General features: G+C 46.4%; 1 protein-coding gene across 1 annotated transcript in view; it reads left to right on the forward strand.

The window, feature by feature from the left end:
• The window catches only part of RALBP1 (ralA binding protein 1), a 66,119-nt gene extending 58,577 nt beyond the window's left edge, over window positions 1-7,542 (forward strand). Inside the window, exons 7-10 of the mRNA XM_032152812.2 lie at window positions 2,151-2,258; window positions 4,649-4,770; window positions 5,018-5,141; window positions 6,988-7,542. Of these exons, the coding sequence (XP_032008703.1) occupies window positions 2,151-2,258; window positions 4,649-4,770; window positions 5,018-5,141; window positions 6,988-7,254 (621 nt within the window). The 3' untranslated portion in view covers window positions 7,255-7,542. The remainder of the gene's footprint in view (window positions 1-2,150; window positions 2,259-4,648; window positions 4,771-5,017; window positions 5,142-6,987) is intronic.
• Window positions 7,543-15,895: the final 8,353 nt, after the last annotated feature.

A 15,895-nucleotide genomic window follows, 5' to 3' on the forward strand; every position in this document is an offset into this window, starting at 1 on the left:
TTGTGGCTTAGGAATGCCTTTAAGCGGTTTTCTGCCCTGGGTGGGCCACGTGTTCCTTGCTCTCATTCCGGTAAACCCACAACCTTCCAGGGTGGGCATCATGGCCATCACAAACATGTCACAGTGCTGCAGAGATTTTGTTTATGGCCAGTTTTGGGGCCAGTTTCGGGGCCAGTTTATGGCCAGATTCTGGGGGGCCTATTCCCAACAATTATCTGCATATAAAATCCTAAGGAACGTACAAAAAAAGAACTAATCAGTGAGTTTAGCAAGGTTGTAGGATACAAGACCAGATATACAAATGTCTAGTGTATTTCTATATATTAGCAATGCACAATTGGATATTGAACCTAAAAGAAAAATAAAAAGAGAGAGACCTAAATAAATGGAGAGAGAAATCATGCATATGGAACAGAAGATTCAATATTGTTAAGATGTTAGATTTTCCCAGATTGATCTGTGGGTCCAACCCCAATCAAAATCCAGACAGATGGTATTTGTGAAAATGAATAAGCTCTTCTAAAATTTATGTAGAAACACAAATGACCTAGAATAGGTAAACAGTTTTGAAGAAGAACATAGCCGGAAGATTGGAGGACTCATGCTATCCAATTTCAAGACTTACTACAAAGCTTCAGTTCATCAAGACAGTATGTATTGGATAGGGATAACATACAGAATAGAAAGTTCAGAAGTCGACCTACACATATATGGGCAATTGCTTTTTAATGAAGATACTAAAATAATTCAGTGGGGAAGGGATATTCTTTTCAACAAATAGCGCTGGAACAGATGCAAAGAAAAAAGGCTTGACTCTATCCATACAACATATGCAAAAAATAGCTTGAAATGAATCATAGACTAAGACTTAAAAAGCTTCCAGAAGAAAAAAAAAGCAGGAAAATATCTTACTGACCTTGGCTTAGGCAGTAATTTCCTAAATAGGATACAAAACCTATTATAAACTATAAAAGAAAAATTTGATAAATTGAATTTCATCAAAAATTTAAAAATGTGCTCTTCAGCAGATATTAAGAAAATAAACATCCAAGCCAGAAGCTGCGACAAAATATTTGCAAAAGCTTGTATCTGATAAAGGACTTGATTTTTTTTAAAAAAGTTTACAGTTTAATAAGAAAACAACCAATTTTTAAAAGGCAAAAATTTGAACAAATACTTTATCAAAGATCATACATAGATGACAAATAAGCACATGCAAAGACTCTCACCATCATTAGTCATTAAGGAAATACAAATTAAAAGTACTCTGAGATAACAGTGTACATCAACTAGAATAGGTTGCTCTTGGTAATGCAAAATGGTGTAGCCATTTTGAAAAACAGCTTGGCAGTTTCTTATAAAGCTAAACATGTGGTTACTTACCATAGCACCCAGCCTTCCCACTCCTAGGTATTTAAGAGAAGAAAGCATTTGCCCTCACACAGCATGTGCGAAATGTTCCTAACGGCTCTAGTTATAATAGCTTACAACTAGAAGGAACCCCAATGTCCATCAGTTGGTGAATGGATAAACAAATTGGGGTACATTTATTCCATGGCATATTGCTCAGCAACTACTGATACAGACAACCAAGTAGATGAATCTTAAAAGCATTGTGCTAAGTGGAAGAAGCCAGATAATCACACTACTTACTGATTGATTCAGTTATGAAACTCAAGGAAAGGAAAATCTGCAGCAATGGAGACCAGGACAGGGGTTGCTAGATGCTGGCGGATGGTGGAGGAGCCCAAGGGCACTTTGTGTGGCGATGGCAATGTTCTAGAGCATGATGGTGGCGCTGGTTACTTGACTTTATGTTTGTGAACACTAAATTCTGTGCTCAAGATTTACACTCCTGACCACACCCTCCCTAAGTATTACAATAGGTAATTTCTGTGGAAGGGTACCAGAAATGGCAAGTACATTCACCAGAATTGAGTATTTTTTACAGTGCAGGCACAGACTCAGATCTCCATGTTATATTCCAAGCCCAGTTACCAAATGCCCATCCAGCTAGATGGTTCATCTGACTGTTATTGTTTCAATTCCAGGAAATGAGAAGGAAACGTGTAGATTGGTGGTGGTGTGATTTGTTGAATATGTGTTACATATAGGCTGACTAGTTCTTTTTTATTTGTCTTATTTGACAGGAGTGTGAAACCAAGATTGCACAAGAGATAGCCAGTCTTTCAAAAGAGGATGTTTCCAAAGAAGAGATGAATGAAAATGAAGAAGTTATAAATATTCTCCTTGCTCAGGTAACCTAAAATCTTTTTCTCTCTTTTGCAAGACTCTTTTTTGTTTTTATTTTTGAGACAAAGTCTCGCTCTTGTCCCCCAGGCTGGAGTGCGTCGAAGCGATCTTGGCTCACTGCAACCTGCAACCTCCGCCTCCCAGGCTCAAGAGATTCTCCTGCCTCGGCCCCCCGAGTAGCTGGGATTACAAGCACCTGCCACCACGCCCAGCTAATTTTTGTGTTTTTAATAGAGACGGGGTTTCACCATGTTGGCCAGGCTGGTCTAGAACTCCTGACCTCAGGTGATCCGCCTGCCTCAGCCTCCCAAAGTGCTGGGATTAACAGGCGTGAGCCACCGCACCTGGCCTGCAAGGCTCTTAATGGTCATTTAAAAATAGTAACTTGAGAAGCTCTACTACAGATGTGAATATTTTAACCAAAATTATAAAGTGATTTTGAGGGCCTGTATCTGTTTTATTTGTCCCTTCCTTTATGTTGTGTTTGTTAAAATGTTCAGTTATGGCGAAAGAAACTACCTTATATTCAGTAATGACTCTTTACCGGGCATTGTTCTAGACGCTTAATCTCATTTAGTCTGCACACAGGTCCGAATTGTAGGTCTTTTCCCTAATTTACAGATTAGTGGTACCTGTTCCATATTAATGAGATCAGACTTTTAAAAATATTTTAAAAACCGTTGTACTTTACATTACAAAGTCTGGAATCCTTGAAATGTAAGATACAGATTTTATCTAATAGTTGTTGCTAATAACACCTTTTAGATATTTTAATTTTATTGTTTACAGGTGAAAGTCAATTGTTGGAGGCAAATTGTCTTATTAGTCCTTCACTGATTTAACAGATATCCCTTTCGTGCCTACTGTATTCCAGGCATAGAGCTGAAGATGAGCTCATTTCTTTCTGAATTTCTCAAGTCAGCCTTACTTTGTTCTGGAAATTGCCAGTTTAACCAGAAAGGAATGAAGTTCTAGGCTGTGACCACAGTGTGTCTAGGGTTCCAGAAACTCGTGTGGTTTCCCTAAAGCCCAATAGGTTTCAGTCCTTCTCTGTCACCTCTGAAACATGCGTTGTTTTGCCTCTCAGGAGCACATAGTTTTCCCTGAGGAGAGGATGAAGTCCCAGATTATGTCTTTGTTTCAGGGCTCTTAAGTCTGGTGTTTGTTGGAATGTCAGCTTTAGTAGGTATGCAGAGGTACAGAAAAGACATCTGTGTTCAAAAACATTTGGGCAGTACTGTGTCCTTCATCTCCTGGAGAGAGGTTCTCAGCACTGTTGGTGTTTGTGGGTAGTTCATTTTGGCATGTGACAATGGTAAATAATTACCTTCTCAGTACCTGCTTGTTTGGAAAGGACGTCTGCACCCAGCTTCTCATCCCCACAGCCACCTTCTGTTACTCTCTTAAGCTTTGTCTGCCTTGCTTCTTTTCTCTAGGTCAGAGGGGCTCTCTAGATCTTGGGCAGATAGGGATTTTTTCCCCATTATTTTAATAAGACTGATGATCTTATCAATCTTAGAAATGGATATTGTGGTAAAGCAGAATATTGACTATTTAAATACCTTTGGGCCAGGCATGGGGGGCTCACGTCTATAATCCCAGCACTTTGGGAGTCTGAGGCGGGCAGATCACCTGAGGTCAGGAGTTTGAGACCAGCCTGGCCAACATAGTGAAATCCTGTCTCTACTAAAAATACAAAAATTAGCCAGGCGTGATGGCAGGCGCCTGTAATCCCAGCTATTCAGTGGCTGAAGCAGGAGAATCACTTGCACCCAGGAGGCAGAAGTTGGAGTGAGCGAGATTGTGCCACTACACTCTAGCCTGGGTGACAGTGAGACTCTGTCTCAAAAAAAAAAAAAAAACAAACCCTGAGGACTTTAAAGAGGATGGTGGCTTATGGAAAGGTAAAAAAATTTCTGTAATGATCTTTCCTTCACACTGATCTGCCTTAAAGGTGACGCTGATACCAGCCAGACATCTCTTGGATCCTTCTTTTCCTAGTGACCCCATTAAAGGTCACCATGGCCCTACATATGCCTACTTTCCTGAGAGATGGGGAGGCATTAAGAGTGGGAAGCCGAAGCCAGTTTCATCCCTCAAGTCCTGGCTTTTCCCTGTGGGGGCCTCACAGGGGCCTTTGCAGTAGGAGGATATGGGGTTCCTGTGTGGCATTTTGTTATTGAGAAAAATCTAGTCATTCCCCTAAAATAACTTTAACTTTTCTCAAGCCTTTTCTTGACCCTAATGAAATAGGATATTTTTGGTTGTGCAGTACGTAACTTGTGTTCAGCACTCAATGGGGCTCAAGAATTCAGGGCAACATGGGAGACCCCAAACAAGTGACATTTCCTGGACTAAAACTCTCAGAGGTATTCACCAGTGATCATTATTTCAGGAGAATGAGATCCTGACTGAACAGGAGGAGCTCCTGGCCATGGAGCAGTTTCTGCGCCGGCAGATTGCCTCAGAAAAAGAAGAGATTGAACGCCTCAGAGCTGAGATTGCTGAAATTCAGAGGTAAAGGAAAGCCAAGGGTTTTGAAGCTTCTGAGAATGTTTCTTTAAATATAACCATAATTGTTTTAGCTCTCAGACTTTCCTACAAAAGAATTAGGCATGTGAAATTTATCATCTTTAAGTTTCTTATTTATCAGGTCCTAAGAATGGTGTTATATTGAGTAGAGTCATGAAAACGTAGTAAATATAAAAGGAGGTCACAGACAAGCACATCCAGTAGCATCTTCCTTTGTCTCTCATCTTTGCAGTCGCCAGCAGCATGGCCGAAGTGAGACTGAGGAGTACTCCTCTGAGAGCGAGAGCGAGAGTGAGGATGAGGAGGAGCTGCAGATCATTCTGGAAGACTTACAGAGACAGAACGAAGAGCTGGAAGTGAGTTTTGGGGGGAAATAGCCAAAAGGCATACTAACTTTTAGAAAGTTGTAGAGACCACATATTTCCCCTCAGAAGTGTCCTTCTTTTTCTTGGTCACCAGCTGGGAGGCTGAGTAGAGAGGAATTTAGGGGGACATCTCACCGAGAGTCTGTGAGACTTGAGCTAAGTGCTGGCCAAGCAGATGGCACCTGTGTGTCTTCCTCAGGCTGTGAACTGGCGTTCTGTGACTTTAGTATGACATGTAGACCTTTCTCCACCCGATGTAAAGGCAAGCCTCACCTGACTGTGCCAGCTTGAGCAGCTTTGAATGACCTAGTCTCTGTTCCCAGAGAAGGTGAACAGAAAAATCAGCGCTAGTGATGGAAGAACAGTCTCCCGAGCCTCCCTGTGGGTGAAGCAAGAGACAGAGTTTCTCTTGGCCTCAGCCTGAGAAGCAGCAGGTGAGAGGGAATCGGTGCTAAGAAACTAGGAGAGGCTGCACAGTGAAGAGAAGGCGGCAGAGATAAAGGTCTAGATCACAGTTTCCCTTCTTACCCCAAATAAAATATTGTGTCCGGATATTTTGCCTAAGGATTGAGTGAGAGATGATATCCTCTTCATAGAAAGGAATCTAAGGATAGAGGGACAGCTCTGCATCCCTCATCTGGGTTCGCTCAGTGGCTGGTGCGAACCAGAACTACACCCTGCATAGAAAAGCAGAATTCCACACACAGCCACCCTGCACAGGAGTCCTCTCTGCCGAGCCTGCGGGCAGAGCTCAGAGGCAGTCACAAAAGTTCAAGGCAGAGACCCTTGCTGCAGCAGGAATGTGCTGTGGGAGGAAGCCCTGCAGGTGCTGAGACCAGGGTTGCTGGAGCTCCTGTTCAGAAAGGCCTCACATTGGCACCTGATGTTCTTTTCTTAACATTTTAAGATCGTATTAAAACTCTGAGTAGGAAAACAGAATCCAGAAGTATTGTACTTGGGGTGTAGGCTGAATTGCTGTACTAAAAAGAATAACATAGTGGTTTAAACAAGATGGTGTCTCTTGTGTGGCAGGCGTCCAGCCCATCATCCTCCACACAACTTTTTTCCACGTGGGGTCCAACGTGGCTGCTCTGTCTTGCCACTCTTAGCAGGACTAAGTTAGCAGGGAAGGGATCAAGGCATGCCCAGTCACCAAGGGCAGGGTGCACGTGTGGCACTTGGTGCTTGCGCTTACACCTATGCCCCCTTCACAGAGCCTAGTCCATGCCACACCCACGCAAGGGAGGCTGGCACCTGCCACAGAGTGGAGGCCACGGCGGGCAGGGCTGCTGCTATTCCTCAGTACCTAAACTTTGCCGAGTACGTCCAGATGATTTAGAATTGATAGTAATTTTCTGTAGTTTGATTGAGTAGGACATTTCAGAATTACCGTAATGCCGTTCACAAAAGACAAAGGACATTCACCTTTGAAACAAATCTAGTTTTTTATCTGATCTCTAACTCCCCTTTCTAATTGCTGTTAAAATTACTTTTATTTTCTCCTTGTTTAAGGGCTGTTGAGAAGCCAGTTCAAAGTTATAAGTTGTCTATTTTAAACACTAGGATACTGAATTATTAAAATAACGGTTTTCTGTTGGCACATGGATGTGTTTCTCTCTAGTAACCAGGAGCAGGGTTTCCAGCCTCACATTCTCAAGAGTCACGTGGCCCACTGTGCACTGTGCATTCCCGCTGTGTTTGTCTTCTGTTTCACAGCCCATTGACTTAAACAAAACCAGATTCCTCTGTAGGATGCCCTTGCTAACCGTGCTCTGCTCCTGAGAAATCGTCCTCTGACTTCCTTAAGTGATAACTGCCCTTTCTGTCATTCCCCAAGATAAAGAACAATCATTTGAATCAAGCAATTCATGAGGAGCGCGAGGCCATCATCGAGCTGCGCGTGCAGCTGCGGCTGCTCCAGATGCAGCGAGCCAAGGCCGAGCAGCAGGCGCAGGAGGACGAGGAGCCTGAGTGGCGCGGGGGTGCCGTCCAGCCGCCCAGAGACGGCGTCCTCGAGGCAAAAGCAGCTAAAGAGCAGCCAAAGGCAGGCAAGGAGCCGGCAAAGCCATCGCCCAGCAGGGATAGGAAGGAGACGTCCATCTGAGCAGCCTGTGCGGCCGTCTGGAGTCCGCAAGACTGAAAGGACCTGTGCATCTTACTGTAACCTGGGGGCCAGGCCGGCTCTCTCACTGTACATTCTGTAAAGGTGTCTTCTCTTCTCAGACTCTTCCTCTATCACACGTCTGACTCCTTCGCGTCAGGCTCAGGTTCCACGGGAGGACGAAGCAGTGGACGCATTGTGGGCTTTAGGGACAGATGAGTTTTCCAGATAGTGTCAGCTTATTTGAAGATTAATTTTCTTTGTTAACTTAAAATAACTATTTTAACCCTTGAGTGGCTTCTTTTTAAACCAAAAATCGTCTTTCTTTGCTTTTTTATCACAGCAGAATCAGGATCTCTTTCTCATTGAAGGGGGGAACCACACCAGGTCAGTGCTGCGCCTGCTGTGGCCGCCGCGAGCCACGCCCTCCGGGATCTCTGGTACCGTCACTCTTGCTTGTGCCTTCCACACCTTCTCGGTGCAGATCCCTATGGGGGAGCTGCCTCACGTTCTCTGACTGGTCAGAGCAGCGCCTGGTGGGTGTTCCCTGGCCCACTCTCCTCTCTCCTTCTGCAGTTCTAAACCACAGTCCATAAGCCCGAGTCACCAGGACGGCCTATCTGGCCACAGACAAGGGGCTGCCTGTGGAGCCTGCCCACCGGCCCCCAGCAGCGCAGGCCAGCGGGCAGGAGGCCGCCCGTTCCTGCCAGTTCCTCACTGCGGGGACCAGCAAAGGCCTTCTCACTGGGTTGGTCAAAGGTAGTCACCTTGGCCTGGTGCATCCACAGAGGATGTTGTTCAAACCAGAAATCTTTTAAACGACTGACCTTCCTTAAAAACAGAATGACTCCGATTGCTTGCTTGGGCTAGAATGTACACGTCTCCTTGCCTGAATAAGCCATATATATGCTCTTAAACAAAAGTTTGAAATTATCCATATTGTCTCAGTGAACCTACTGGTGGACTCCCAATTGACAAGATTGAGCAATAGAAAAAAATTCCTTTCCTTTGAATGATAGCTGTGATTCACCCCACCCCATTTTCTTGTTTCTGGTCCATCCGATGAGACGGATGCATTGATGCTCTGAGGCTTCTGGGAGGCTGGGCCCTGGAGGCAACGTGCTGCAGGCGCACTCTGTTAGAGTGAATAGCACCGTGAGACAGGCCAGGCTTGTGGCTCAGAAGACAAACCCCACACACACTCAAGGGGTTGAAAACAAACCCCACACGAGGGCTCTCTCCTCCTCCTAGGTAGTATTTATTTTCAGCACCTGTTTGATGCAGTTTTTAATCCTCTACCTATTGCACTGTTGTGACTCGTTGGCCATTATTTGATTTTTGTACGAAAAAAAGCTTTGTTATAGAAATCAGCATACTATTTTTTTAAATCTGGAGAGAAGATATTCTGGTGACTGAAAGTATGGTCGGGTGTCAGATATAAATGTGCAAATGCCTTCTTGCTGTCCTGTCGGTCTCAGTACATTCACTTTATAGCTGCTGGCAATATCGAAGGTTCCTTTTTTGTTTGTGTAAACTCTAATTTCTATCAAGGTGTCATGGATTTTTAAAATTAGTATTTCATTACAAATGTCTCAGCATTGGTTAACTAATTTTTGCCAGGACCATTATTGATCAAGCAAATAAATTCAACAGCCATTTGGGAAAAAGAAAAGCTTCAGTTTTTTTGTACACATTGTTTCTGTGAGGTGATTGAGTACTCTGCAGCTGGCGAGGAGTTGGTTGAGGCACTTCTTCAAGGCCAAGGGGGAACACAGTGTTTTGTTTTCAGCTCACTTTGTACCCCTCACCTCTGCAGACACGGGGAGAACCCCGGACCCCTGGCATGCATGCTGGCAGCGGCGTGCCTCCCTTCCACAAGCCCACACTGCTGCAGAGGGAGCCTGTGTTTGCAAAACCCAGTGGACTGGGTTGGGTCTGCGGTCTGAGCAGCTTCTGGCTCCGGTGGGACCTGCACACAAGTCCACTGACCTGGCTTGGCCCCAGGCATTGCAATTTACAGACATTTGCATTTCACACGGTAAATGAGGACTCAGCACAGCCAACCATAATTAGCATGTCTGGGATAGACTGGTCTAGAATAAAAATGAAGTTTCCATTGCTTTTTTTGCTTTAAAAATTCCACAATTAAAATATCTGTCATTGAAAGCTTAGACAAACAGCTGACTTCTCTGTTTTGTGTAGTTAAATCTATAATGTTAAATTTATATAGCTAAATTCTCCTTGATGGAAAGTCTCAAACGCCCTGATGGGGTACATTTAGCATTGGGGATCTGGAGATACTGAGGTGTGAGACCTGAGGTCACCTCCCGAGATGGGCTCTAGTGCTGCGTGATCTTTTTTTTTTCACTGCAGCTGTTTCTGTGAAGAGCACATTGCATGTTATGTATTAGGATATCTTAAGAACAAACACACCTTCTGTGTCCAGCCAGGCTGAGCAAGATGCAGCCTGGGTTTTCTGGAGCTCTCCACGGGGACGCGTGCCCAATTCCATGTTTTCAGCCTCGGCCCTGGCCCATGGTTCTCACGAGGGATAGAAGGAAAAGCCTGAGTCAATTAGCAGGCAGAGGCTTCAGCGTAAGATCCTACAGCTTTTAGGGAAGGTGGGTAGTGCCCCTGGAATGTTCTAGACTAGAGCCCAGGAGACCCAGGAGACGTGATAGCAAGCCTGGGCAGAGGAGGGGGCAGAAAGCCCTTAAATGCCACAGGTAGGGGCTCTTGCGGAGCAGGGAGAGTGCTGCTGCCCCTCACATGCCGGGTCCTCCAAACCTGCAAAGTGATGGATGCTCATTCTCTGCATTCTGGTGACTTTGCTGTTACTAGACAAACATGATTCAACAGGTGTTCAGTTCAGCCCCAGCAGATCTCGGGCATCCGACCTCTGCTCCCACCGCCTAGCTCAGGTGTCTGGAGTGCTGTGACCGGACATCGTGCTGAGCTGTTCCCAGGTCTCGTGCTAGAAACTGGCTTCTAGACAGTGCGGGTGCTGGAAGGAACGTAGACTTTAGTCAGGAAAGGCTTTTTTTATTTGTTTGTTTTTGGAGACAGAGTCTCACTCTGTTGCCCAGGCTGGAAGTGCAGTGGTGTGATCTCGGCTCACTGCAACCTCTGCCTCCCAGTTCAAGCAATTCTCCTGCCTCAGCCTCCTAAGTAGCTGGGACTACAGGTGCACACCGCTACCATGCCTGGCCAATTGTTTGTATTTTAGTAGAGACAGGGTTTTACTGTATTGCTCAGGCTGGTCTTGAACTCCTGAGCTCAGGCAATCCACCCACCTCGACCTCCCAAAGTGCTGGGATTATAGGCGTGAGCCACCGCACCCAGTGTAGGCAGGAAAGTCTGAAGTCTGGGTTTTCTTCATAACCTTCAAAAGCAGTCTTGTTGAACTTCAGTTTTTTCAATGGCAAAATGGTGGAGATAATCTTGATTTCCAAAGGCTGCTTAGATAAATAATGGCTAGTAAGTACCTGGCATAGGGCTTTTGGCGTCATACTCCAATTCATTTTCCCTACAGGACATGATCTGTGACTTAGTCATCATGTTATTAACATTAAACTTTATAGTGCAGAGATGAGTCGGGGAAGAAAGAACATAGCATTCTTTAAGATGCAGGTTTCATTTCTCAGCCTCAAGGCTCAGCTACAGAATAAGCTGTGGCCCGACTGCCTGCCTACCATTTTACAGACAGGAGACTGAGGCTCAGAGCAGTGATATGGCCTGCATGGGTCACTATTGCCCCCACTGTCGTGCACATCCCTGAGACTGAGGGAATGAAGCGTTTGTGGGGGTACCTGGGCTCAGAGGTTCCTGTGGGATCAAAATTGCTGCATCTGGGAGGGAAAGCAGGCGTGATCTGTGTCTGATAAGGAGGTACCAGCGGGGCCTCTGGCTGTGGGCCAGAGTCTGGGTACCAAAAGGCAACTGCTGAACACTGCAGCTACAATTAGAGCAAGAAGCTCCCCTTTGGAAGGGCAGCTCTAGCCTTCTGAAAAGGGTCACACCAACAGTTCTTGAGTTTCTCATGTGGGGATAAAAACCCTCATATCTCATTACTACTGTTACAAGACTGTTCCAATGACAGAGAGCAGTCGGAGAGAAGGAATGGGAAGTTCTCTCGAATGAGGAGAGATGAGTTCTGCCTCACGCATACTGCACCACAGGCTGGCGAGGCCAGGAAGGAACTACCTGAAGAGGGAGCCACGGAGGAGAGCTCGGCAGGCTCACACCTGCCCACTTAGGCTGACCTTGCTGTAGGGAGGCCATGGAAGGTACAGGACTCTCCCTTACATCAGAATTTCAGATCAACGATGGATGTTTTCTTAGTGTAACTGTAAGTACGATGTCCCACACAACTGCAGTTGAATTGAGTGTCCTGTATTTTGACTCGCGAACTCTGTCCACGCTGTGAAAGGTGACTGTGATCTTGAGTGCTGCACAGATAAGGAGTCGTTATTTGAGGGAAACAGAACACCCAAAGCAGGTGAACGTAGAGCAGAATCCAAGATACTGAAGGATCGAGTAGGTCCAGCTGGGGAGGGGAAGGAAGGACTCAGCATTGACAAGGTTTGGCTGTTTGCCTCAAATTAAAATTGTGGGGAGATTCACCAAGCAAGCGTACAGCCTGATACTGATCCCTGCAGGCCGCCTACTACTTGCAAAGGGACACAGCTTGCTAGTAAAAGACTGAGCCAAGTGGATGGGTCTGGGGCAGCTGTGCCCTGTCCTTGACTGACCCTGGCTGCCCCTAGGATGGCAGTGATGCCACAGCAGCCACTACAGCCACAAGCTGTGACCACCACAAGCCGTGACCACTACAAGCCGTGACGACCACTAGTGGTCATGTGGGCTTTGACATGTAGAGTTTGAAAGTGCTGACTTGCAGCCAAGGAAGTAAAATATAAGTATTAAATGTTTAAAATCTCTTATCACTGTGGGTTAAGATATCAAAATTATGCAAAGAGTTTAATGTGGCAAAGATAAAGTCCTACACCAACAGATGATTGCATTATGGCTTCGAGTCTCAGGAAGGCCAGGTCTCTTGGCCCCACCCCAGACCTATGGAATCTGAATCTGCATCTGAACAAAGTCCCCAGGTGACTTAGCCACATGTTAACTTTTGGAAAACAGGCACCAGGCTGGGCACGGTGGCTCATGCCTGTAATCCCAGCACTTTGGGAGGCTGAGGCGGGTGGATCACGAGGTGCAGAGATCGAGACAAACCTGGCCAACATGGTGAAACCCGTCTCTACTGAAAATACAAAAAATAGCCAGGCGTGGCACCGTGCGTCTCTAATCCTAGCTACTCAGGAGGCTGAGGCAGGAGAATTGCTTGAACCCGGGAGGCAGAGGTTGCAGTGAACCAAGACTGTGCCTCTGCACTCCCACCTGGGCAACAGAGTGAGATTCTATTCCCCCCCCCCCCCCCCCCCCAAAAAAGGAAACTTTCTAAATGTCCAATATTTCACTAGATACTTAAAAGCCACAACAGAAAAACCAGGAAAATCTCAGTAAATGACCATCCAGGAAAGTTGGCCAGCAGTCTTAGTGTCCACCCCTGTTGTCCCTTGGCGTTTTGCCCAGCCAGTGGGACAAGCCCCTATTCTAGCGTGAGCTTGCTAGGGCTCCCCTTTCTTCGGGGATGCCCTCCTGCTCCCTCTCCCTCCCCTCAGCATCTGCCTGTGGGATGTTCCCTGCGGAACTTCCTCTTGTCCACGCTGAATTCCTCAGGGTGCTGGAGGACCAGCTTGCGCTCTGCTGTCCACGGCCGGGCATTTCCTGGGGATCAGGAACAGCAGGACAATGTGGGCCCGCACCCGAACGCAGCTCAGGAGCCTCTGGCGAGGTGGTGGCTCCTCCCATGGAACTACTGAAAATACTACTCAGTAGCTGTCTTGTATCCAACTAGCAACAATTATTGGTAATATTAACACTAAAAAGCAGATGGGGTGAAATAATCATGGTAAAATTACTAAAAACTGCAAGTAATCTTGTCAACTGTAAATCAGCAAAATTTGCCCTAAAAAAAAGACATGGTAGAAATTAAACTCATAGCCATGCTGCAAAACAGCACATGGACTGAAAGTGGATTATTGATCATTTGTCAAATTTTTTTCTAGGAAAAGAATTCTTTTTTTTTTTTTTGAGACGGAGTCTCGCTCTGTCCCCCAGGCTGGAGTGCAGTGGCGCAATCTCAGCTCACTGCAAGCTCCGCCTCCCGGGTTCACGCCATTCTCCTGCCTCAGCCTCTCCGAGTAGCTGGGACTACAGGCGCCCGCCACCACGCCCGGCTAATTGTTTTTGTATTTTTTAATAGAGACGGGGTTTCACCTTGTTGGCCAGGATGGTCTCCATCTCCTGACCTCGTGATCCGCCCGCCTCGGCCTCCCAAAGTGCTGGGATTACAGGCGTGAGCCACCGCGCCCGGCCAGGAAAAGAATTCTTAACGAAACTAATTTCTACAAGATAAAACCAAAACTGTTGGCCGGCTGTGGTGTCTCACGCCTGTAATCCCAGCACCTTGGGACACCAAGGCAGGCGGATCACCTAAGGTCAGAAACCCTGTCTCTACTAAAAAAAAAAAAAAAATGTTATATATATATTTATATATATATACTTATATATATATACTTATATATATGTACTTATATATATACACATATATAATTATATATACTTATATATATAATTATATATACACTATATATATAATTATATATACACTATATATATATATATACACACACACACACACACACACACACACAAATTAGCCGGGCATGGTAACGGGCACCTGTAATCCCCGCTACTCGGGAGGCTGAGGCAGGAGTTGCATGAACCCAGGCGGCAGAGGTGGCAGTGAGCCGAGATTGCACTACTGCACTACTGCACTCCAGCCTGGGCAACAGAGTGAGACTATATGTCTCAAAACACACACACACAGAGTTATTAAATCCCTATAGAAAATGGATAAAGGAATTAAATTGGCTTAGTAGAGCTCACTGCACAAAATACCTTTCATAAAAATTTATGGGTGGAATTTTTGTTTAGTCAAAATATTCTCAAGGTCAAAACTGCCATATTCAGATCACAAAATTACCTCCATTTTGGAATTTCTGGTAGAGGAAAGTTAGAGTTGGGCTTCCCTCCCACCCTCACCTACACCAGGATCTGGTTTTCTAGTCAGAAAAACACACTTGCACTCCCTAGGCCCTGAGCCCTGCAGGTCACTTAAAAACCACCCCACACACACCACACACACCACACACCACACACACACCCCACACACCCCACACCCCACACACCACACACACCACACACCCCACACCCCACACACCACACACACCCCACACACACCAACCACACACACCACACCACCACACACACCACACACCACACACACACCACACACCACACACACCACACACACCACACACCACACACACACCACCCACACCACACACCACCCACACCACACACCACACACACCACACCACACACCACACACACCACACACCACACACACACCCCACACACCCCACACACACCAACCACACACACCACACCACCACACACACCACACACCACCCACACCACACACCACACACACCACACACACTCCACACAGGCACTCCACACGTAACACACCACCCCAACACTGCACATGAACACACTCCACACACATGCACTCCACACCACGCCCCCCCACCACACAGGAACACGTGTGCACACTACACACATGCACCCCACATGCACACACGTGCAGGAAAGGCCTGCACCCTCCCTGGACCATGCCATCCTCGCCTGCGGCCCTGTTTTTGCAGGTCCACATCCAGCTTAGAAAGGCTCGAGGCAGGAATCACAAAACACAGCGACATAACACCACATTGTGCTTTTACATATTTATCTCCAGACTCAGTTTCTTCCCTCGTTTGAATCAGAGGATTAAAGATGCCATTTGTGGCCGGGCGCGGTGGCTCACGCCTGTAATCCCAGCACTTGGGGAGGCCGAGGCAGGCGGATCACAAGGTCAGGAGATCGAGACCATCCTGGCTAACACGGTGAAACCCCGTCTCTACTAAAAAAAAAAAAAAATGCAGAAAATGAGCCGGGCGTGGTGGCAGGCGCCTGTAGTCCCAGCTACTCGGGAGGCTGAGGCAGGAGAATGGTGTGAACCTGGGAGGCGGAGTTTGCAGTGAGCTGAGATCGCGCCACTGTACTCCAGCCTGAGTGACAGAGCGAGACTCTGTCTCAAAAAAAAAAAAAAAAAAAAAAAAAAAAAAAGGCCATTTGCTTGGCTTTGAGTTGCTGGGACTTTCCCTCTTGCTGGCTCATTGCTTTTCATCTCCTTCTGGAACCCTCCACAGAAACGTGACCACATGTCCCAGTTCCTGAACGCAGTTTACAGCCTTGCTGCCCTCCCCAAAGCCCCTGCCTGCCCTGTGCTGCCCACCAAGCACCTGCCTGGCCCTTCCTCCCCATACTAAGCACAGCTGGTGTTTTGGCACCAGCTTCCCCAGAAATAAGTCACCCCTATATAACATGGGACCTGAACAAACCAGGTTTGACAGCAAAGGAGTTCAGGAAATGCCACCTCTATCTATGCCGCACTGAACTTAACTGAGGGGAG

The sequence above is a fragment of the Hylobates moloch genome, unplaced genomic scaffold (genome assembly GCF_009828535.3).
Source record: "Hylobates moloch isolate HMO894 unplaced genomic scaffold, HMol_V3 SCAFFOLD_5, whole genome shotgun sequence".
NCBI lineage: Eukaryota > Metazoa > Chordata > Mammalia > Primates > Hylobatidae > Hylobates > Hylobates moloch.